General features: G+C 48.2%; 1 protein-coding gene across 2 annotated transcripts in view; it reads right to left on the bottom strand.

The window, feature by feature from the left end:
* Positions 1–22,507, bottom strand: part of ATP13A1 (ATPase 13A1) — a 30,395-nt gene that overhangs the window by 925 nt on the left and 6,963 nt on the right. Inside the window, exons 5-25 of one of the 2 annotated variants that reach the window (XM_077838636.1) lie at positions 22,092–22,247; positions 19,308–19,377; positions 18,369–18,475; positions 17,573–17,702; positions 17,236–17,291; positions 13,883–14,009; positions 13,491–13,628; positions 12,748–12,868; positions 11,011–11,168; positions 9,165–9,340; positions 8,560–8,670; positions 7,768–7,893; positions 7,144–7,252; positions 6,118–6,314; positions 5,519–5,615; positions 4,130–4,323; positions 3,406–3,520; positions 2,756–2,952; positions 2,099–2,241; positions 1,175–1,286; positions 584–727 (exon numbers count right to left, since the gene is read on the bottom strand). In XM_077838636.1, coding sequence (XP_077694762.1) covers positions 584–727; positions 1,175–1,286; positions 2,099–2,241; positions 2,756–2,952; positions 3,406–3,520; positions 4,130–4,323; positions 5,519–5,615; positions 6,118–6,314; positions 7,144–7,252; positions 7,768–7,893; positions 8,560–8,670; positions 9,165–9,340; positions 11,011–11,168; positions 12,748–12,868; positions 13,491–13,628; positions 13,883–14,009; positions 17,236–17,291; positions 17,573–17,702; positions 18,369–18,475; positions 19,308–19,377; positions 22,092–22,247 — 2,784 coding nt within the window. The remainder of the gene's footprint in view (positions 1–583; positions 728–1,174; positions 1,287–2,098; positions 2,242–2,755; positions 2,953–3,405; positions 3,521–4,129; positions 4,324–5,518; positions 5,616–6,117; positions 6,315–7,143; positions 7,253–7,767; positions 7,894–8,559; positions 8,671–9,164; positions 9,341–11,010; positions 11,169–12,747; positions 12,869–13,490; positions 13,629–13,882; positions 14,010–17,235; positions 17,292–17,572; positions 17,703–18,368; positions 18,476–19,307; positions 19,378–22,091; positions 22,248–22,507) is intronic. The other variant, XM_077838637.1, reaches the window with a different exon arrangement.

Genomic DNA, 22,507 nt, shown 5'->3' with positions numbered 1-22,507 from the left:
GAACCTCACCGGGAGACCCAGCCACAGAGGCAAGTTGGGGAGAGTAACCCGGGTGTTCTTAGTTTCAGAGTATTTAGAACAAGTAATTGTTTTCAGTCTCAAACACTGAACACAAACCACATTATGGAAGAGTTTCTGGAAGTCCATATATAAGGAGGCTATTTTAAATCAAGTTTTATCTTTAAAAAGGAACACCCCTTAGAATCATAAAACCATACAGTTAGAAGGAACCGCAAGGGTCATCCAGTCTAACAACTTAGATGCAAGCGGAGTTTGGTTTGTACACGGGAATTCAGAACCCAAACGGATTCCTGTCCAAGAGAATCCTTGCACGTCTAGTCTTCAGTACAAGGGGCTACTTTCCAGTGAGCGTTTAGGTAGTTGTAAGTGAAGCATGAAGTTGGGAATTTCACAGGTGCCTAAGCTGAGTTAAGGGTCTGACTCCCATTGAAATCAGTGGGCACCTAACTTCTTCAGGCCCCTTTGAAAGTCCTTGCTGTAGCAGTTCCAGAGTATGGGTTTCTATAGCAGTTACTCCAGAAGAGTCTGCCAGTGTGGAACACTCCATCCTGTCCCTGCTCACCTCCATGGGGATTTCCACCAGCCCAAACTTTTCACTGAACTCTGGTGAGGAGCCTGTCAAAAGACCCACAATGGCCAGTCCTGAAAGGATAATGCTCCACAGTAGAGGTTTGTTCTCCCGCAGACTCTCCATAAAAGGGTGGCCCTGAAATGGCAAATGCACATTGAGACACCATCAGAACAGAAGAGCCGCTGCAGCTCATCTTCACTAGGTTCAGTGGGAGGCAGCTTTCAATGCCAAATTCACAAGCTTTTTTAAAAACAGACAGAGAACTGATACTTCAATGTACAATTTGGGTCTCGCCTTGATGCATTAAGAACAGCTATCTTTGTACATAAAGCAAACTTTTTCCAAACTCTCAACGGATGTCTCTACTGAAGGATTTACATCGGTGACGCTGCCGTTAATAACGTAGAACAAATCTTTGTATCTCACACCCACATCAACACTGCTAAGCCCACATGGGCTACCTTTCAGATTTGCAAACACCTCAGTTCCTACAAGCGCATTGGCTTTGATGTAACATTATAACTTAAATACAATTTTGTTCCTGCCCTGGTTTCCCAGAGATGCGAGCTGAGCAAGTCTTACCTTGTAATTAATGGTGAAAGTGGCCATCTGCATTGCCATTGACATGATGTAAACCGTGCTATTCACCAGGCTGGGCTCAAACTCCTTGTACAAATCCACAAACTCTTCTTTCCTTAAAGAAACCAGACAAAGCCCTTTCCGATCAATGGAGCCCAGTTCTGGGATTTCAGAATAAATGGGACTAGGGGCCAATTCATCAGATGAGATTTTAAAGCCTTGAAGGGAACCATTGTGATAATCTAGTCCAGTGGTCCCCAAATGTTTTCTGTTGCCTCCCCTCTTACCTGGCTGCAGCTGGGGGTCAGGTGCTGAAGCCACAACTGGGAGCAGAGCTGTGGGCCGGAAGCCAAAGGCCAAGGCTAGGGCTGCAGCTGGGAGCCAAGGTGGGGGGCCGCGGCCACCGCCAGAGCCCAGGCAGGGCCGGAACAGAGCTGGGGGCAGAGCAGGGCTGGGTGGTGGTCCTTTCCCAGGCTCCGCTGCGCCCCCCAGACGTTCCTCCGTGCACAACAATTTGGAGACTACTGATCTAGTCCGACGTGCATAACATAAGGCCCTAGACTCACACTTACTAATTTCTGCACCAAGCCCATAACTTCTGTTTGAGTGCAGCATCTCTCAGGCTGATCCCCAGGCTTACTATAAAAACTTCTGAACTCAACTTAGCTAAGTTGTCTGGTGACCTTCATTTGATTTGCAACTCAAATCCACCTTTTCGGATACTTCCTTCCTGCCTACCAAATTTAAGATTAAGCAGGCAGGGATTTCTAAGGGAAAATAAGAAGGAAAAGCACCATGAAGGCAGCAGGTTTCCCTACACCTTCCTTCCCATATGGGATTTGCCCATCCAGTTTAATAACTTGGTGCTCAGTCGCAGCCTGAAGATAGGTGCAAACATTTTGTACTTCAGAAACAAGCAGCACTCACGTGGAAGAGCTGCGGGCCTGCGCACCACGGTACAGATACACCAGGCTAAGGAAATGGACGAGGAACTGCAGCACCACGGTCAGAACAGTGTAGAGATTGAAGATATTGGGTAACGGACGCTCCCTGGAAAGTGTCTTCAGAGGCTGGAAACCAAAGGAAAGAAAGAGACACCAGAATTTAACAGATGGAAAAATTGTACAAAGACAATGAAGTTGGCGCCACTGGCCAAGCTGCCAGCAAGATCCCACCTGGGTCAACTGTGCCCATGAAATGCCCAGCTCTTATAAATTCCACTTCACACAGTGAGACCTTCAGCTGCATGCTGCAGGCAACAGTGTATCCCAGGTGATTAATGCCTGCGTCTGACCATGTGCCCTGGCACACGGAACAGAAATGCACTGTCTGTCTGATCTCATTCTTAGACATTCCCTAAAGTGCAAAGTGTTGGCCACAGAAAGGCCTCCCCTCGCCAGGATCTAGGGAAGAACGAAGTGATTCTCTGCACGTTCTGGGCAGGCAGTGAGCTGGCTAGACAGAACTCACTGTAAGAATAGAAGAGCTGCTTTCCCTGCCGCATTCCTCACAAGACAAACACAACCCTTCCCATTTCCTCCTTCGGAAGCACTCCCAGGTACAGCAGGCCACCATGCAACATACCTTTGACCTAGAGATGAAGAGGAAGCAGCCGGCCAATAACAAACCCTGAAGCGTTGCCTGGAAGTCACTGAATTTCACTCCTTCCAGGTAAAGGACGCTTTGGCTGTATGCGAGGATCAGGGCGTTCAAGGCCAGGATCTTAAACATCTGGAGCGTGGTCACTAATGTGCAGCGACCTTGCTTGATCACGTGGCAGACTGAAGAGCAAGAAGAAACAGCAGTTTGTCCTCAGGATGCAAGTTCTGTGGCTCCATCTGCACAGCCCCCTCCACTCCCTGGGACCCAGCATGGGGAGCTGCTATGAGCCTAGAGTTCTTGGACAAGCAGCTCACCTTTCCCTTGATCCAGTGCACCATGGTTACTCAGCACAGTCAGTTTCCATCTCCACGCTGGGAAATCCATATGGGGAAATGAAAACTGGGAGTATGGGAAGCACCCCCTTGGCCTCATGTTTTAGGCATTTCCTCCCAGTAAGAGTCAGTGTTTGCATCACCCTTTTCTCCACCCCACCCAAAGCCCCCCTGCCTTTGCCAAGAGCCTGTTCGGATTCACACAGGAAATGCGCTTATGCTACTCTCCTCATCGGAGTAGGAGGGTCACCAGACTAGGGGCAATCAACAGCACATACCTGCTTCCCCGTTGCTACTTACTACACTGAATGGAGGAGAGCTTGGATGTAAAGGGAGCAGCGATGCTGGCATCACCCAGTTTCACAACAGGCACATGGTCCTCTTCCAAATCCTTCAGGACCTGGCTGATCCGCTCCTGGTTTCCAGTGAGAGAGAAGGAGACATTTCATTATCACAGACTGGGATAATAGGGAGACTTGCATCATCCCTACCCAGCCCTGATCCTTGCTCAGAGGGGCTCTCCACACTGCCAGGACCTTAGACAGCCCCTCAGCATATACCCTGTGAGCCGGCTGCAGAGCTCACCCACCTCCAGGAGGTCTGTCAGCTGACACCCACCAGTGTCATTTCTGGGGCAGGAAGGAGAAAGGCTGGGTTTGTGGACTCCCCTGGGCAGAACTGGAAGTGTGACGGCTGGTTTATGGATCCATGAAAGGACAATACTGTCATGAGTAGCTGCTGCAATTCTGACTAGAATAAGCCTGCAGCGGTGGGGGCTCCGGAACAGGACAACTCCCTCTGGCTTTGACTTCCTTTCTGGCCAGAAACACCTTACCCAGGAGCACGGGCAGGGCCTTGCTGCAATCAGAAGTACATTTCTGGGGTGTCCTGCCATTTCCAATTCAAGAATTAAAAATAAAAGCCCTAGTGAGCCCGGGGGATGGGAGGGGTGGAGGGCACCAGGGATGTGGACAGTGTCAGCCACTGAACCTGGAAGGGAGGAGGGGCTGGGCTCCAGGCAGACCTGGTTACCAACCCGCTGGATGGCCAGTTGCTCTTCTCTGTGGGACATGACCCTGTGCTTGGCAGCACGGGAGGTGGGCTTCATGGCACTGCTCCCTATGGCAGGCAAGGCGGGTCTCCCATCATTGGGTCCATCACGAGGTCTCTTTTTCCGTTCGGGGAGTCTCTCGGGAGCATTTGCCAGCAGCGCCACCCCTGTAAGACCAAAACATCAGCTGCAGGAAAAGAAAAAACCCGAACTGGCAAAATGACTTCACCAAGTGGGAACCCTTAGTTCCCAGCAGCCGTGAGCCGCCCTTCACAGCCCACCTTAGAGTGGTGCCAAGCAAATGTACGAAGGGGAAGGAAGCACTTGTTAGAGCAGGGAACTGGGACTTCTGGGTTCCAGTCCTAACTCGATGTGACCTTAGACAAGGTGTGAGGTGACCTGAAGAACTTTGTGCCAGCGTAAAAGCTCATCTCTCTCTCTCTCTCACCAACAGCAGTTGGTCCAATACAAGACACCTTTCTTTCTCATCTCTCGCTCGCCTTGTCTCTCTAGTATCTTGGGCCCGACACAGTGACAGTGACACTGCAGACATGCCCTTCGGCAAGTCATGTCCAGATCTGTAAATGGGAATGCAGTAATGCCCCCTGGCCCCAGTAAAGCTCTGGTCTCTTCTGAAGGAAGGTTTTAAGTATTACCAAGGAGTCAATACTGAAGGCACTGAAGCTATAAGCCTTTATCCGAGAGACCGCAGCTGGCCCAACAGCAAGGCCCACTATCCTAGGTAGAAATACACCACATTACTCAGCTCAACCTTACTTTGCTAAGGGAGACAGAACAGAATAAAATGGGAAGGGGGCAGCAAGTGGAGCACTCTCACCAAATGATTTCACAGAAGGAATTTTCTGGACCAACTGAAACAAGAATCTGGAAAGTTTAGATTAATCCGGATTTAGGGACATCTCCGATTCAGAAGGCAGGATTGATACACAATCTGGTGACCCAGGGATGTCCCAGACCAGGGTCCCCGTGAGGCACGTTACACTCAGGGGTTGAAGCAGCAGCAGAGCAGCAGGGAAGAAGTCGCTCTATGAAGCACTCCCAGGGTAACTGCTTTGTAGCCAGTTTTCTCCCCCTAGGCTCATGCCATGTAGAAGCACAAGCTGTGTGAGTGTGATTTCACCAGCCTACTGCTCATTTCACCCCCGGGGAGAGAAGATGCAGCTCCAAATGGAGTCTGCCAGATTAATTACTGACCAATCCCAGCTGAGAAAATCCCCAGTAAATGAGTAAGTCCCTAGAGATGCCTGCAGAAGGCTCCAAATGCTGAATTCTGTGCCCAGGGATACAAGCCAAACCCAGGAAGCCACACTACCTTCCTCCTCATTGCATGTTCAGACTCACCCACATCTGCATGCTTCAGGGCTCCAACATCGTTGGTTCCATCCCCACACATCAGCGTGACAAAGCCGAGCCCCTTTAACGTTGTGATGACAAACTCCTACAGTGAGAAGTGCCAGTCAGGAATGAACGCCTGCCCAAGCTACTGGGACTGTGTGTGCCAGGTACCAAAATGGGCTAGGGCACATGCTGAAAAGCACTGTGTTAAATACCCTTTTTGAGCATCACCGGTCTTATGCCTCACTCAGTTTTTAATATTGGCGCTAAGGACACGGATCAGAGGGCTCCTTTACAGTGAACAAGACAGGAAATCATGCAGCTGACTTGGCACCTAGAGCTCTCAATATTCACCCCTCTGCATCTTCTGAAACAAGTAATTCATCAGAGGACCAAGGGGCTGAGCACGCCAAGAGGCTGAGCTCCAGTTAACATGAATGTGAGTGGCAGGTGCTGAGCCCCAGAGACTCTTGGACTCCCCATGGTGTGCTGGAGTCATTCTGGATTTGGGAACTGTCCGCAGGTAAGTTACTGTTACTGTTAGTAGGTAGGACACACCGAGACAGGCAGAAGCTGAGATTTTACAAAGGACTGGAGCATCTCACCTTTTGTTTCGGTGCCACCCTGGCAAACACCTGAACATGGGGTATGAGCTTCAACAATTGCTGTCTGCTCGCAGTCTGCAGGTAAGAGAGCCCTTCCCCCGTAACACACAGGTTGTGACGAATCAGCTCTTGCCGGGAGTGTGGAAAGATGGGGAGCGTGGTGGTGCCGTCAATGGACTGCCACTGCCAGCAGGTGTCTGGAACAGAACGCAGGCGGGGTTGGGAGTCAGCACGGACACTGCCATGTGGGACTCGGGGGGGTGGAAATGCACAGAGCCAGGTGTCTGCAGCACTTTGTCACTATAGACTGGCTACCATGGTGAAAGCTGACAGATTGCCAGACACCAGAGTCAGTCTGCACTGTGGGGCCACCTGCTTGCCCCCTATGCTATCTATGGGACTTCTATGGCCCCTCTGTCACACCGAACCTGAGCGCCTCAGTGACTTTATCTTCACAGTCCCCAGGGAGGCAGGGCAGTGCTACTTTTCACAGACGGGGGGGAGGCACAAGAGACTGACTTGTCCAAGGTCATGCAGGGAGTCTGCAGCAGAGCTAGAAACCAAACCCAAGTCCCTTACCACCACTGCCTCCCCCAAACCTTCCACACAAAGGGGAGGCCTGCCAGCTGCTGTTACTTAGGTGCTCAGACCCCCTGGTGATGGACTGGGTAGCCCATACGCACGCTGCTCCTGCCAGCTGCTGTTTGTGACCTGCTCGGAGATGTGTGGGGGAAGGCCCTGCGGAGGGTTACTGGATTATCTGGGACTCTCAGCAGCAAAATCATTACACTTTCTGCCACCAGAGGTCAGTGTTACACATCCAATGAAGTGAGCTGTAGCTCACGAAAGCTCATGCTCAAATAAATTGGTTAGTCTCTAAGGTGCCACAAGGACTCCTTTTCTTTTTGCGAATACAGACTAACACGGCTGCTACTTTGAAACCTGTTACACCCCAGTGACCTGTGCAGGCACCCAGGCTGGATACTATATCAGAACAGGCCTGTTGGCTGGGCTGGGATCCATCACCTTTGCTGTGGGGAGGCTGCAGGATGAGGGTGTGATCTTTCTGGATGAAGTGGAGTTCCTGGGCCACATGGCAGGCAGTGAGCGGATTGTCCCCTGTGATCATCACTACCTGAGAGGGGGAGACAGGTAGGATCACACGAGGTTACCGAGGAGGTCACGCTACATGCACATGGCCTTAGTTACACAGAACAGAGAGAAGTTCCTGGACGCTGACCAGGTTCCACCTGAGACACTAATGATCACAAGTGCTTTGTACAGCACCTTGTCTGGAAATTCAACCACTGGGGCAAGGCAGAGTTATTAGCCAGTGCCCCCACCCATCATAGTACTTAAATCAAGACTGGATGTTTTCCTGAGACAGCTGCTCTGGGAATTACATTGGGTCAGGTCTCTGGCCTGTGCTCTGCAGCGGGTCAGACCAGATGATCACAGTGGTCCCTTCTGGCTTTGGACTCTACGAATGACAAATGATGCACAGCTCAGGGCAGTGGCTGCCCCTCCCACGCCCTGCAATCCTGGAAGAGGCTTGTGCCGGCCGAGTCGCTCAGGCGTCTGCACGGTCCCAGGAGTTCAGTCACAAGCAAAGCGGCTTGCAGGAGCTTGTTTCCTTCTGCAGACACTCACATGGTGCGATGCATTCTGGATCTCCCGGATGACGGGCTTGGAATCAGCTTTGAGAGGACAGGAGACCACAATGAAGCCGACAAATCTCAGGTCACATTCCAGAGCCTCACGCTTGAACTCTCGCACCTTCCATGGAAAAGAACCACACCGAGTGTTACGGGCCATCTCACAAGCAATGAGACCCCCATCCACTGCAGACCGTCCTGACTGGGAACGCCAGGGGCAGGCTGAGGTGCATGGAATGATTCTGGATTCTCCCTCTGTTGCCCTAGAGACAGCATCCCCTTTGGTAATATAGTCACCGCCCCCCTTTCTGAGCCTCCCCAGCTTTCCTCCCACAGGCATATCATCCCTGTTTTACAAGTGGGGAAACTGAAGCAAGGCAAGGCAGAGGAAGGTGCCCACGGTTACACAAGTAGTCAGTGCCAGAACTGAAAATAGAAACCAGGAGACCTGAGCCACAGTCCCTTGGAGCTAATAAGCAAATAAATAAATAAAATAAAATCAACAGGATTCAGGTATAAAAAAACCAAAGCAGTTACAGATTCATCTGTGGCTTATGACAATCGTCTCCCTATGAAGTGTCTGTGCCACCCCCTCTCATGTGGGCACCTTCCTTTGGGTGGGTGCTCTGACTTTAGGAGCCCAGGCATGGAGCCAGGGGTGCTGGAACAATTTTTATAGTAGGGGTGATGACGACGGAAACCACGTATTTGGGTATTACTAATACTTCAAGCCAGTGGGTTTGGCAGCGCCCTTCGTTCCAGCACCACTGCCTGGAGCCAAGCGTACCTGCTGATGAGTGAGGTGCCCCAGCTCTTTGCAGCCAAGCGCGAGCACCCTCGCCCCCTCACGTGCGATTTCTGTGTGCATGGTGCGGTAGCTGCTCGGGCACTGAGAGAACTGCAGAAAAAGGGGGGGGCGGGGCGGAAACAGCTTGTTAAACACTATACGCAGGTTACAATGCTTCATATCAAATACACAGTGAAGCAGAGGAGCCTCCCTGCCTGAGTAGGGGTGAGGCAAGCGGGGAGCTCAAAGAAGCAACAAATATCCCCACTGAGGGCCGGAGAGTGACTTTATCTGATATTCACCCTTCTGCTGCCATTTGTATTTGCAGGTCTGAGAACAAGCACAGAGTGGCCAGGAACATCACATACTGAGCCACCCTTGATTTAACTAGGATTAATGTTGAGCCTCTGCAGTGGACACTGTTCTACATGGGAAGGGGGGGGCGGGGCGCATCTGGGCCCATTTTCAGGACATAATTCATGTTCTGGATTTGAGGATGGAGTCACACAAACCCAGGCAAGCTTGTGGAGGCCCCATGAACTGATTCCCATTTTAGGATACATCTTGCTGTCGTAAAGCCCATTCCGTGCGTCTGCTGCGCTCACCATTGCATGCAGGGTCTCTGGGGCCCCTTTCACAGCTGCAATGTAACAGAGATCAGTCGAGCCAATCTTCTCATATGAAGCCAAGACAGACATTCTTTTCAGGGCACTGGCAAAATGAAAGCGCTGGTGAATTTTCAGTCCCTGAGTTTTAATACTTCTGGGGAAAACTTTCTCATCTGGAAACAAACAGATCGGGAAATCCAGAAAGGTTTCTCAGCATTGCAAGCAGATTCACTTCCCTCAGCTCCCAGGAACGAATCATTCACTACAAACAAGTCTCCCCACCCAAGCCTTGCAGCATGGTGATGACGGAAGTTCTGGCCCCAGTGACTGAGGGATGGAATTGCCTGGACCACCTCTGTGGATCTGAGCAAAGAGCTGCTTCTGAGCATGCCACATCTGCAGCACAAGGTGGATGTTAGGATATAGATATTCAGGCCTGTCTGTAAAGGCCTATACTCTAAGAATTTAGGTGTATTCTTATCGGTTGGCTAGTTCTAGAGGTATAAAAGAAAGAAATCACTGTCTGCGGTGTAAGGGCCTTCTCTTACTGTGACAGATTGAGGCCCTGTTCTTAGGCTAAGGCCTTTGGCTAAGCAGCAGAGGCAGCCATAAGCTAGGAAGCGAACAGTCACATCCTCAAATTCCAAACTAGTCACATTGAAATAAGGTGCTATTGGGCTGTTAGGCACTATCAGGACAGGATTGTATTCCTGTCACCTCCAGAGAGGGGGAGGTGCCTAGAAAATGTAAAAGGAAACTTGGTTTGATGGCATCCTGTCTGGCAGGAACTCACTTATCAATAGCTGGGATGTGAAATCCTCCCTTCTGTATTGTCTTGTCATTATAGTTCCCACTTTGCTGTTGTTTGTCTGTATAATCTCTGTCTGGTTCTGTGATTGTTCCTGTCTGCTGTATAATTAATTTTGCTGGGTGTAAACTAATTAAGGTGGTGGGATATAATTGGTTACATAATCATGTTACAATATGTTAGGATTGGTTAGTTACATTTCAGGAAAATGATTGGTTAAGGTATAGCTAAGCAGAACTCAAGTTTTACTATATAATCTGTAGTCAATGAGGAAGTGACTGGGTGTGGGTGGGGGTGGGCATGTGGGTGTGTGAGATGGGAACAGGGAATGGGGGTAAGAAAATTGGAATCATGTTTGGCTAAGGGTAGGAATGGGAACAGGGACACAGGCGTAAGGCTCTGTGGTGTCAGAGCTGGGAAGGAGGATATTAAGGAAGGAAACTGGAATCATGCTTGCTGGAAGTTCACCCCAATAAACATCGAATTGTTTGCACCTTTGGACTTCGGGTATTGTTGCTCTCTGTTCATGCGAGAAGGACCAGGGAAGTAAGTGGGTGAAGGAATAAGCCCCCTAACAGTGGATTTCTAAATTTAGGCTACATCTGCTGGAGGAGCTGGGGTGTGATGCCCAGCTTGCATACGTTGCATAGCTGCTATCGCATGGGCAGCAGCTGCGCATCTTTGCCGTGACAAGTACAACCCACCTGATCTCCACTGGCACACACTCGCTTACTGCCGGTGCGTCTCGCGCAAGCGTACCTCAGCAGCTTGCGTACACAGGCCGTCCCTGCAGAAATCCTGCGCAAGGTCTCCCGCAGCCCTTCCACAGCAATGCCAGAGAGAGCACTCACCAGGGTTTACGTAGGGCAAAGCTCACCCCAGGCAGAAGACTACTACAAAGGGGGGGGTGAATTTCACCCACAAGAATGGAATTGGGAGGAGCAGCTTTATCATCACTAATACCGACACACACACACAGGCTCTGGTATCGGTTTGTGTAACTGGACACACGTAGGAATTGGCCATTGTCGCTACCTTTGGTCAGAGTCCAATCCACAGCCATCAGCATTGCTTTCTCTAACGGATCTCCCACCAACGTCCCGTCATCCAACTGGACCAAGGAATGGCAAGTGGCAATCACTCGGTGGGTTTCTACAGGAATGTCAGACACTGGCGTCACTTCCTTCCCATCCCTACAGTGGGGAGAGACTACGTTAAGAGGCTTGGACAGGCCGTCAAAGCCATACATGTTCTACAATTTCTCCAAGCAAATAATTACTGTCCCAGTGCCCTAAACAGTTAGTGCTTCTCATGCCAACAGCAAAGCTGTGGGAAAGCTGGCTCAATGACTCAGCTTCTCGATGCTGCAGCTACAGCCACTGCCCCTGAGCAATCCTAATTGAGCAGATTCCTCAAAGGAGAGGCCTTAACTGGCGCACCAAAGAAGTGCTGCTCAAGGCAACTGAATGCACATGCAACACACCACCCTGTCTAGCTGGGTCTGCTCAGACAGATGTGTATTGTACTGCGATTACATTCACATGCGGCCTCCAAAGGGTTTTTTCTAGTGCAAGAAGTCACTCTAAACTGCTCTCCCCACACGGTCACCTGCGTGCTAGACAACAGGTGGAACACATACCACGCAGTGCCAGGCTACATTATGAGATGGGGAGAGTGAGGGATACATGCGTGCAGGGGTGGTTATGTCACCTGGGCAACGTCCCATGCTCACTGTAGCCAATTAAACTCCCAGGACACAAGAGGTTTTAAACCATTTCTCTCATAAGCCTGAAAACAAGTGGGCACGAAATCACAAGTGTTTGTTGTTTACAACAGCTGCACCTGCTCGACATTCACTGTAACCCCTTTGACTAGAGCGGGTGGATATCACTCAGCCTCGCTCACCAGGCTGTCGTTCATTCTGTAAGTAACTACTCCGATCCCTGAAATATTTTTAAAAAAAGAAAAGGAGTACTTGTGGCACCTTAGAGACTAACCTTAAGTGAGCTGTAGCTCACGAAAGCTCATGCTCAAATAAATTGGTTAGTCTCTAAAGTGCCACAAGTACTCCTTTTCTTTTTGCGAATACAGACTAACACGGCTGTTACTCTGAAACCTGAAATATTTTTGTTACAGTGATTTTATATATTTATTTTCCACATGTTCCATAGTGTGAGGACTTCTGACTCCGCAGTGTACAAGTCACAACATTCCCATAATCCTGAGGGGTAAGATTTAAAATGAAATAAATCAGAGGGGTTTTTCTACGAGGGACTCTGCCATTGGGGTGCAGCTCACCAGGGCGGGGGCTGCATGCTGGTGCAGAGAGGCACAGAGGGTTTTAGCAGTTAAGAACATACTTATGAAATCCCAAATGAAGAACCAAATTCAAGGGCTCTGATGCTGCAAATTGCTGCACAAGTGCCATAGCCAGAGAACTTGCAGGATCCCCCTTCCCCTAGCCTAGAACCTGCTTCTGGCTCATCTCCTTCACCGCCAATAATTCATCCTCTCTGCCCCACTGGACTGGCCCTTCGCCTCCAGTTGAGGGAAGCTCTCACTGGGGCTGGAGCCTAGGCCTCCATTGTTCAACTGTCACCCACATTTGATTACGCAGGATTTGATATGTTGGATCACTGGCCCACTCAGTCATGCATCCCGGCTCTGACAGGGCCCACTACGACGCTAAAAAGGCAGTGAACCCCCATCGCACACTGAGCCAACTGTACAATATGGTTAACATTACCTATGGGAACCCATCCCATGGCTTACCTGAGCCCAGCCACACCTCTTACCACCAGGTGGTCACTGGTAAGGGTGCCAGTTTTGTCAAAGCAGCAAACCTGAACTTTCCCAGCAAAGGGAATTCGGAAAGGTTCTGTGCAGTACACATCTGAAAGAGAGGAGATGGGACCCTGTAATGTATCAGAGACACAGCAAGGGCATGTAGGGGTCCTCAGCCACCTTGGATCTTTTCCACAACATACAAGCCAAAAACCACGGTGCTCAGCCACACTTTACTTAACAACCTCAAACCTTCTGCTCTGTAGCTTGTGAAGTTAAGGTCAGATTTAGCCCCAAAGGAAGAGTGGTGATCAGTCTGGAGGCCGTTTACGCAGCTAGGTTCTTAGTGAGGCACCCATTGCTACGGGTCAGAGCATTTGTTGAAAAAGCAACCGAAACTGGACTTTTGAGTGGGAGCTTGTTTCCCCCATGCACTCTACTTAGGAGCTATTTCCACGTTTCAAAACAGTGTGAACCACCTCCACCCCACCCTGACAGACACCGCCCTGCTTTGAATGACACAGGAATCCTGCAGACACACAGAACATACGGCGAACCAGGCGGGCACGGGACCCAACCCAGTTATTGCTGTTTGGAGAGAGGAGGTTGCCATGGTGTATAAGAGCCAGCAATTTCACACACTTTATGTGGCCAAGTGTTGCAGTCCCAGGGGTACTGGACACCAGAGTGCACAGTCTGTTTCTATTCCTGCTTCTGGGCTTAGTACTTACAGAGCTTGGCCAGGGCAATAAGGGAGGTGTTGACAGCCAGAGAAAGTTCAATGGGAAGTTCGGGTGGAACTACTGAAGTCAGTATTAAAGTGCATTCCAAAAAGAGTTTGTATCGATTCCTGCTTGGATCCTTGGTGCCTACAAAATAAAACCAGAGACATGCTGCCTCTCCGCTCCAGACAAGGTGCCACACAACAACAAGATGGACGCATCGGGGGCACACACTACTGAGGAATTTGGGAGAAAAATGGAATGAGTCACGGCTCATGCCCACAAACGGAAACAGCCCAGCTTCTTCAGCTCCCATTCCCCTTCCCAGCCAATAAACCAGTAGCTATTCCTACACTCCTGGCAAAAGCTAGCTCCCAGGGCGAGGTCCAAAGAGTGCTCACCTTCAATCCACACATACGCAGCAGCAGCAATGGCAAAGACCAGAAGGAACAGGATGAAAATAAAGGTCTCCAAGTTGTTGGCTGTCACTCTTTTCACCCCAAAGAGGATTGTTCGCAGCAGCTTCCCCTGAAAGGAGAACTGCCTTCAATGCAAGAAGCAAGTTCTGCAGCATGCAGTACAGTTTCTTGTAAAATACATGACAAATGTATAAAATTAAAAGAAGGACTTGTGGCACCTCAGAGACTAACCAATTTATTTGAGCATAAGCTTTTGTGAGCTACAGCTCACTTCATCGGATGCGTGCAGTGGAAGCTTATGCTCAAATAAATTGGTTAGTCTCTAAGGTGCCACAAGTACTCCTTTTCCTTTTGCGAATACAGACTAACACGGCTGTTACTCTGAAACCTGTATAAAATGAACACAGCCTGCATTCTGACTCTCTGCTGTTGCTGCATGTGATACATTCCATTCACTGGCCCACCACAATGACTGAGAGTGCAACGCCACCCACAGGCAGCATTTTAGCATGCCAATCAGTTGGTCAGTTAAGTGTGTTTCTCACTGCTCTTTATTTACGTGGTCTTGACTTTCCATCCATCAGATTTAAAAAAGCTTATTACCTTGCACTTGTCTGGTGTTTACAAACACACCTCAACACCCATGGACAGTAACTGTTATACAATAATTTGTTCAAAGTCCTAGTGGCACGCAGGATTAGAACTCTGGAATCCTGACTCGGAGTCCAGGTTCTATCCTCTAGACCAGAGGCCAACCTGCACCGGAGAAGTAGCCAGAATTTACCAATGTGCATTGCCAAAGAGATACAGTGACACATCAGCAGCCTCCCGTCAGCCGCCCCTCTCTCTCCCCCCCCCCCCCAACACCTAACCCTCCATCTCTGTGCCTCTGGCTGGCCACAATTAGCTGGTTTGTGGTGTGCAGGAGGCGGGGGGGGAGGAGCAAGGGCGCAGCAGACTAAGGGGAAGGAGCGGGGGCCTTGGGCAGAGCCAGGGGTTGAGCAGTGAGCACCCTGTAGCACATTGGAAAGTTGGCACCTGTAGCTCCAGCCCCGGAGTTGGAGCCTCATATTAACCTCTGAAGAGCTGCATGTGGCTCTGGAACCACAGGCTGGCCATTCCTGCTCTAGACCAGGGGCCAGCAACCCATGGCATGTGTGCCAAAGGTAGCATGCAAGCTGATTTTCAGTAGCACTCACACTGCCCGGGTCCTGGCCTCGGGGCTCCACTGCTGGCCTGGGGTCCCAGCCACTGGCCCCGCTCAGCCTGCTCCTGGCCTGGGGTCCCGGGCGCCAGCCCGGGGCTCTGCTCATGGCCTCAGCGCAGCGCTCTGCAGCCACCCCCAGCCTGGTGCAGTAAGGGGTGCAGACAAGGGCAAGAGGGGGCAGAGCTCAGCACCTCCATCTTAAAAATATCCCACTGGCACTGGAAAAAATTTTAAGTCCTGATTTGCTGCTTATATCACGCCACATGGAACAGCGCACTGCATTTGACATTGTGCATGCCGTCTGTCTCGATTTTTTTCCCCCCCACTGTGAGTTGAGGGGTACATTTGACGAAACGTCAGCTCCTAAGAAAGCAAAGTTAGATGTCCTTTCATTTCAGCCTTCTTGGACAGACACATTTGGATTTATTCAAAAGAAGGACCATACTGTTTGTGCTTTCTGTTGTGAAAGTGTTGTCTGTCACACATCAAGCATTCGACGACATTTTGAAATGAAGCACAAGAAAACCTTTCTTGATGAAGCAGACGAGACTGAATCGATCAAAAAGGTAGTAGCAGGATATGAGAAGCAAAGCAGTGTTTTTAAATGCTTACTTGTAAGTAAAAATCAAGCTACAGAAGGAAGTTACAAGACTGCACAGTGCACTACAAAAAACGGAAAGCCGTTTACAGATGGGGAATATATAAAAGAAGTTTTTCTCAGCAGTTTGGAGGTTTTGTTCAATGATTTGCCAAATAAAGATACGATCGTATCTAGAATAAAAGAACTGCCTATCTCTGCCAGAACAGTTGAGAGATGCATAAGCAAATGGCAGAAAACATTAACAAAAAGCAGACGACTGCATTAAAAGACACAGCAGTTGCAGTTGATGAGAGCATGGATACAAACGACGTTCCGCGTTTGGCAGTTGTTGCAAGATATTGTGCGTCTGACAAAATCCAAGAGGAACTCTGTTGCCTAAAACCCCTGCATGACACAACAAAGGGGCTTCCCCCTTTGTTGTATATAGTGGAAAGTTTTGAAAACCATTTTGAAGAAAGAGGAGTTGACATCAGAAAAATATTGTGTGTGACAACAGATGGTGCTCCTGGCATGGTCGGAAAACAGAAGGGATTTGTAAAGTTACTTGAAGATCAGATTGGCCACCCAATAATCAAATTTCACTGTACCATCCATCAAGAAAACCTGTGTGCTAAAATTTCTAATTCAGAGCTTAAGAATGTGATGAATACAGTGGTGCAAATTGCAGATTTCCTTGTTGCTCGATCTGCTTTGACTCACAGACAGTTTCAAGCACTGCTAGACGATATGGACAGTGCTTATAACGCCATTCCACTTCACAGCAACATTCGGTGGCTGAGTCGTGGCCAGGTTTTGGTGCGCTTTGTAAACTGTTTTGATGCAATCAAGGCCTTTTTGTCGGAAAAAGCACAAAACTACCCTGAACTGGATGATTACAAATGGCTGTGTAAGCTCATGTTTTTAACGGATATCACCGCTCACCTAAACTCAACCTCTCTCTCCAGGGTGCAGGGCAAATGGTTCTGGATCTTTATGAAGCCTGGAAGGCATTTGTTGTAAAACTAGCAGTTTTTTCTTGGGATGTTCGAACTTTGACTTTCCGCTACTTCCAACATATAAAAGAGCTATCGACAGGTTGCACCGTCAGTGTCAATGAGATTGGAATGTACATGCAAGAACTGGAATCAGCATTTTCTGACAGATATCAAGATTTCCAGCGATTTGGTCCAATGCTTTCTTTTTTAATTAAACCTCAAAAGTTCAACGAAAGCTACTTGGATTTGTCTGTATTTCAATGGATGGGTGTTGAAGATTTCGAAATGCAGCTCATTCAGTTAAAAAGCTCAGAATTGTTGGCATTAAAGTTTAGAGTTCTGCGGAGTGCACTTAAAACTACCAAGAGAGATCATGGGGCCTCTATTCTGACCTGCCAGACGTCCCTGCCAGTGAAATTTAACTGTTTGAAGAAAATTGAGTTTGCTGATACAGACTAACACAGCTACCACTCTGAAACCTGATTTGGATTTCTCCCCAGCAATTGATCAGAACTACCTCCCTTAAACGGGCGTTCTCTCATGCACTTCTTACCTGAGATGTGTTGAATCCAGTCCTCAGAACGTATGCCACGCACCCGTTATCAACAGCTGGAACAGGAGCAGTAACAACAGCATTAAGCTCTGTAGAGATCTTTTTTATACACACATTATAGCTAGAACAAAATTGGGGCTGCATGATCCTCTCACCCTCCAGGAGAACACGGTGGCCTTCAGCAAAAGACTATTTCATTTTAACACTGAATTTCAGCTGCCATCTAAAAGGGCAGGGTGACAAACTCAGCACCATCACTAGAAGCTATTGTTTAAAAGGAGTGGGCCAGGCCATGGCATTCCATCTGACCAAAGCCTTCTGCTTGGCAAGTACATACGTTTCAGTCCCGTGCTGGCTTTCTGGGGAGGAATGTGCTGCACGACCTTTGTTCCCCCAAATATGATGTGCAGTCTGGCGTCTGTCTGCATGTCCAAGACATGCTCTGGACTGAGATCCTCAATGGGCTCCTGAATGAGAGAATTCGGGACTCAGAGAAGCAGGACTTGTTTCCAGTTAGTTGCCAACAACTGGACTCATAACGCTCCTCTACGGTCCCATCTCCATGAGGCACTCTCAGCTCCCCTGTGGGCGGTCTGCAGGAACTGACTCTGGACTTGAACAGGATACTTAGCTTCTGCCTTTGTCCTAGCTCAGATGCCTGGTACCCATGAGAATCCTGGGGTCAGAGGATTTGCTCACACTTGGATCACCGGCCTCAACAGGGAGGCTATTCTAAATGTTATTTTATCATGTTTAAATCATGCACTGGCATAAAAATAAGGGAGATTCACTGGGTTTGAAACTCTCTGTGCTCGTCCCTCCCCTGTCTGCCCAGTCAAAGCAGCCCAGACTGGGGAATGTGGGGGAGTGCTGGGCTGTGCCCACACCCTGCAATCCGGCTGCAGCCACAGCCAGACAAAACAGACATTCTGTTTCTCATTTACTAGATCATCAATCATGGATATGAGGGTGGATAACACTCAGACAGACCCGGATTTTCTGGGCCAGAGTTTACACAAAGATTGATCTGCACCTATAAACCCTGCACTGTTTAGATGCTGCGGTGGCTGGAATCAAACTTGGTACGTAAACAACAAAGACGTATCAAGCATTACTGAGGACCTGTCTCTCACCTTCATCTGAGGCACAGACTCTCCAGTCAGCATGGCTTCATCCACAATGCACTTTCCACGGAGCAAGAGCACGTCACATGGCACTAGGTTCTCATGAGGAGATCGGCCTGAAATCAAGAGAGCAAAGCTTAGATGAAAAGTCCGATGAAGTGAGCTGTAGCTCACAAAAGCTCATGCTCAAATAAATTGGTTAGTCTCTAAGGTGCCACAAGTCCTCCTTTTCTTTTTGCGAATACAGACTAACACGGCTGTTACTCTGAAGCTTAGAAGTAGCTCACTGTGAGAGCTAGCCATTGTTAGCCCGTTTGTCTGGCAGGATGCAATTCCCCTTTGCTTTGGCTGAGATGCAGAGGATTTCTAAGGGCAAGTTGCACTTGCAAGTTCCCAAATCTGACCCATGACCTTCACCAAAACACAAGCTTCGACGTGAACCAGAAGTGTCATAAAAGCCCGAGATAGCATTGAAACTAGAGGGATTTAAAAGTAAAGGAGCACAATTCTTACTGCCATTCAAGCTTTAGACTGGGACAATACTCCTGGGGCAATGCAATCTAAAAAAGAGTCACAGTACAGGGGTGGGGACAGCATCCTGTTCCCCCTTGTCCTTCATCCCCATCCTCAGCTTTTGGATGGAACTTTCCACTCTTAGAACCTCTGATATGAAGCACGGCAGCTATGGCTGATTTTAGTCCTAATATTTAGACTCCAATCTTGGAGAATAAAGTTAGAGATCTGTGGGATCGGAACTTGAGGGACTCTCTCTCTCAGGCCTGTGAATTTTCAGCCATTCATGGGCATTTAAAGATTCTTTGTTGGAATTTTTATGGACATTTTGATAGGGTTGAATTGTAAATTTAATTAATCTCAGTCAATACATGCATGTAGAAGTGATTTGATTTCATAAGAGCTTTTGATTGTGTCAAGCATGCAGGCAGTTACCAATGGAAACAATATCCCCTGGGATGATCTCATCACTGGAAATGGGACGCCACTTCCGGTTTCTGTAAACCTGCAGAACAAAAGCAATGTGAGAAAGAGTACTTAGATATTACAGGGAAGGGTGCTAGAGAAATGTACGACAGGAGAGAGCGCGATAGATCACAAGACAACTACAACAGAAGCCCTGCTCCTCACATAAATGGTGAATCTGCATAAACAGTCTCCTCAACCCAGCTATCCACAAACCATCCCTGAGTTAACAGTTTTTTCCAAACTGTAATTTCCCACTACTACCCCGTGGAAACGCAGAGTTGAAGTCTCTTTCCCTTCCTTGGGCACAGAGTGTTTTGTTGCTGTAGGTGCTCATTCTGTGTGTGTCTCTGTCTGTATATTTACACATGAAATTATATTTTTTATATAACACACAAGAATCACATGCACTTTCCAAACAGATACAAGAAAAAGAAAGAAAAAGGAGGACTTGTGGCACCTTAGAGACTAACCAATTTATTTGAGCATAAGCTTTTGTGAGCTACAGCTCACTTCATCGGATGCATTCAGTAGAAAATACAGTGGGGAAGATTTATATACATAGAGAACATGAAACAATGGGTGTTACCATACACACTGTAACAAAAGTGATCACTTAAGATGAGCTATTACCAGCAGGAGAGTGGGGGGGGGGGGAAGGGGGGAACCGTTTGTAGTGATAATCAAGGTGGGCCATATCCAGCAGTTAACAAGAATGTCTGAGGAAGGGGGGGAGGAATAAACAATGGGAAATAGTTTTACTTTGTGTAATGACTCAACCACTCCCAGTCTCTATTCAAGCCTAAGTTAATTGTATCCAGTTTGCAAATTAATTCCAATTCAGCAGTCTCTCGTTGGAGTCTGTTTTTGAAGTCTTTTTGTTGAAGAATTGCCACTTTTAGCTCAGAAATCGAGTGACCAGAGAGATCGAAGTGTTCTCCGACTGGTTTATGAATGGTTTGTCTCTGTCTGAGGGGTTGGAGCAAATGCGGTTGTATCGTAGAGCTTGGCTGTAGACAATGGATCGTGTGGTGTGGTCTGGGTGAAAGCTGGAGGCATATAAGTAGGAATAGCTCCAACTTTAACCCAGACCACACCACACGATCCATTGTCTACAGCCAAGCTCTACGATACAACCGCATTTGCTCCAACCCCTCAGACAGAGACAAACACCTACAAGATCTCTATCAAGCATTCTTACAACTACAGTACCCACCTGCTGAAGTGAAGAAACAGATGGACAGAGCCAGAAGGGTACCCAGAAGTCACCTACTACAGGACAGGCCCAACAAAGAAAATAACAGAACGCCACCAGTTGTCACTTTCAGCCCCCAACTAAAACCTCTCCAACGCATTATCAAGGATCTGTAACCTATCCTGAAGGACGACCCATCGCTCTCACAAATCTTGGGAGACAGGCCAGTCCTTGCCTATAGACAGCCCCCTAACCTGAAGCAAATACTCACCAGCAACCACACACCACACAACAGAACCACTAACCCAGGAACCTATCCTTGCAACAAAGCCCGTTGCCAACTGTGTCCACATATCTATTCACGGGACACCATCTTAGGGCCTAATCACATCAGCCACACCATCAGAGGCTCTTTCACCTGCACATCTACCAACGTGATATATGCCATCATGTGCCAGCAATGCCCCTCTGCCATGTACATTGGTCAAACTGGACAGTCTCTATGTAAAAGAATAAATGGACATAAATCAGACGTCAAGAATTAGAACATTCATAAATCAGTCGGAGAACACTTCGATCTCTCTGGTCACTCGATTTCTGACCTAAAAGTGGCAATTCTTCAACAAAAAGACTTCAAAAACAGACTCCAACGAGAGACTGCTGAATTGGAATTAATTTGCAAATTGGATACAATTAACTTAGGCTTGAATAGAGACTGGGAGTGGTTGAGTCATTAAACAAAGTAAAACTATTTCCCCTTGTTTATTTCCGCCCCCCCACTGTTCCTCAGACGTTCTTGTTAACTGCTGGAAATGGCCCACCTTGATGATCACTACAAAAGGTTTTCTCCCCCCCCAACTCTCCTGCTGGTAATAGCTCATCTTAAGTGATCACTCTCCTTACAGTGTACATGATAAACACCCATTTTTTCATGTTCTGGGGTATATATAAATCTCCCCACTGTATTTTCCACTGAATGCATCTGATGAAGTGAGCTGTAGCTCACGAAAGCTTATGCTCAAATAAATTTGTTAGTCTCTAAGGTGCCACAAGTACTCCTTTTCTTTTTGTGAATACAGACTAACACGGCTGCTATTCTGAAAAAAGAAAAAGAAAGCACCAGAGGAGAAGAGGATCAAATTTTGGGGCCCCAAGCTGAGCTGAGATCTTTTGGAATTGTTCCCAATCAATCGTCTTTCCCCCCCGCTGAGCGCGCACAGGCGCAGTACATAATCTTGCTGTTTTATAATAAAACTGAACTTTAAAAAAAAGATTAAAACTATTCAAAGGAAAAGGCCAAAGACTCCGAATAACTAGGCAAGAGTTAAACAAGTGCATGCAAAGGCAACAGACATCAAAAGGCAAATTGGACATAAGAAAACAGGAAACACAGGAAAGTCCTGTTGTTCCCTCAGCAAGGTGTGCCTAATTTAGAGTGTAAACTCTGCTCTTTCTTACAGGCCATGTCTAAAGGGCCTTGCATGCTCTTGGGCTCTATATTAAACTCCCCAGTTTCTCAGTGCCGAGTTTCTGATCATCATCCCTCTGCGCTCACTTACCTGAATCATGTATGGTTTGTTGCCCATTTTTCGAATCTCTGACATATTTCTCATTTGCTGTTGGACCAGAGAAGCTTCAAATGCCACCAACATGGAGAGAGTGAAGACACTGTAGTACCAGTATTCATCCAGGCACCAGAGACCCACACAGAACACCTGGAGGAAACAGATGTGGAAGTCATTCCAGCACTCATCCCATAAAGAAGCTAACATGTCCCTGAGAACTCAAGCCCATCAGTAGATCAGCACATCCTGTACCATACACATGCTTGGACACTAGAATGTCACTGTAACAACCCAGCAGCAGGAAACAGACAATATTAAATCGTTTTTTTAGCACCAGCGAAGAGTATTGGCTTGCTGAAGATTGAATGCCTTTGTTCTCGACAGAATAGATACAGTCTGTGCAGTGACAA

This window comes from Eretmochelys imbricata, chromosome 20 (genome assembly GCF_965152235.1).
Source record: "Eretmochelys imbricata isolate rEreImb1 chromosome 20, rEreImb1.hap1, whole genome shotgun sequence".
In the NCBI taxonomy this organism is placed as follows: domain Eukaryota; kingdom Metazoa; phylum Chordata; order Testudines; family Cheloniidae; genus Eretmochelys; species Eretmochelys imbricata.
This window is presented reverse-complemented; position numbering and strand designations above follow the sequence as displayed.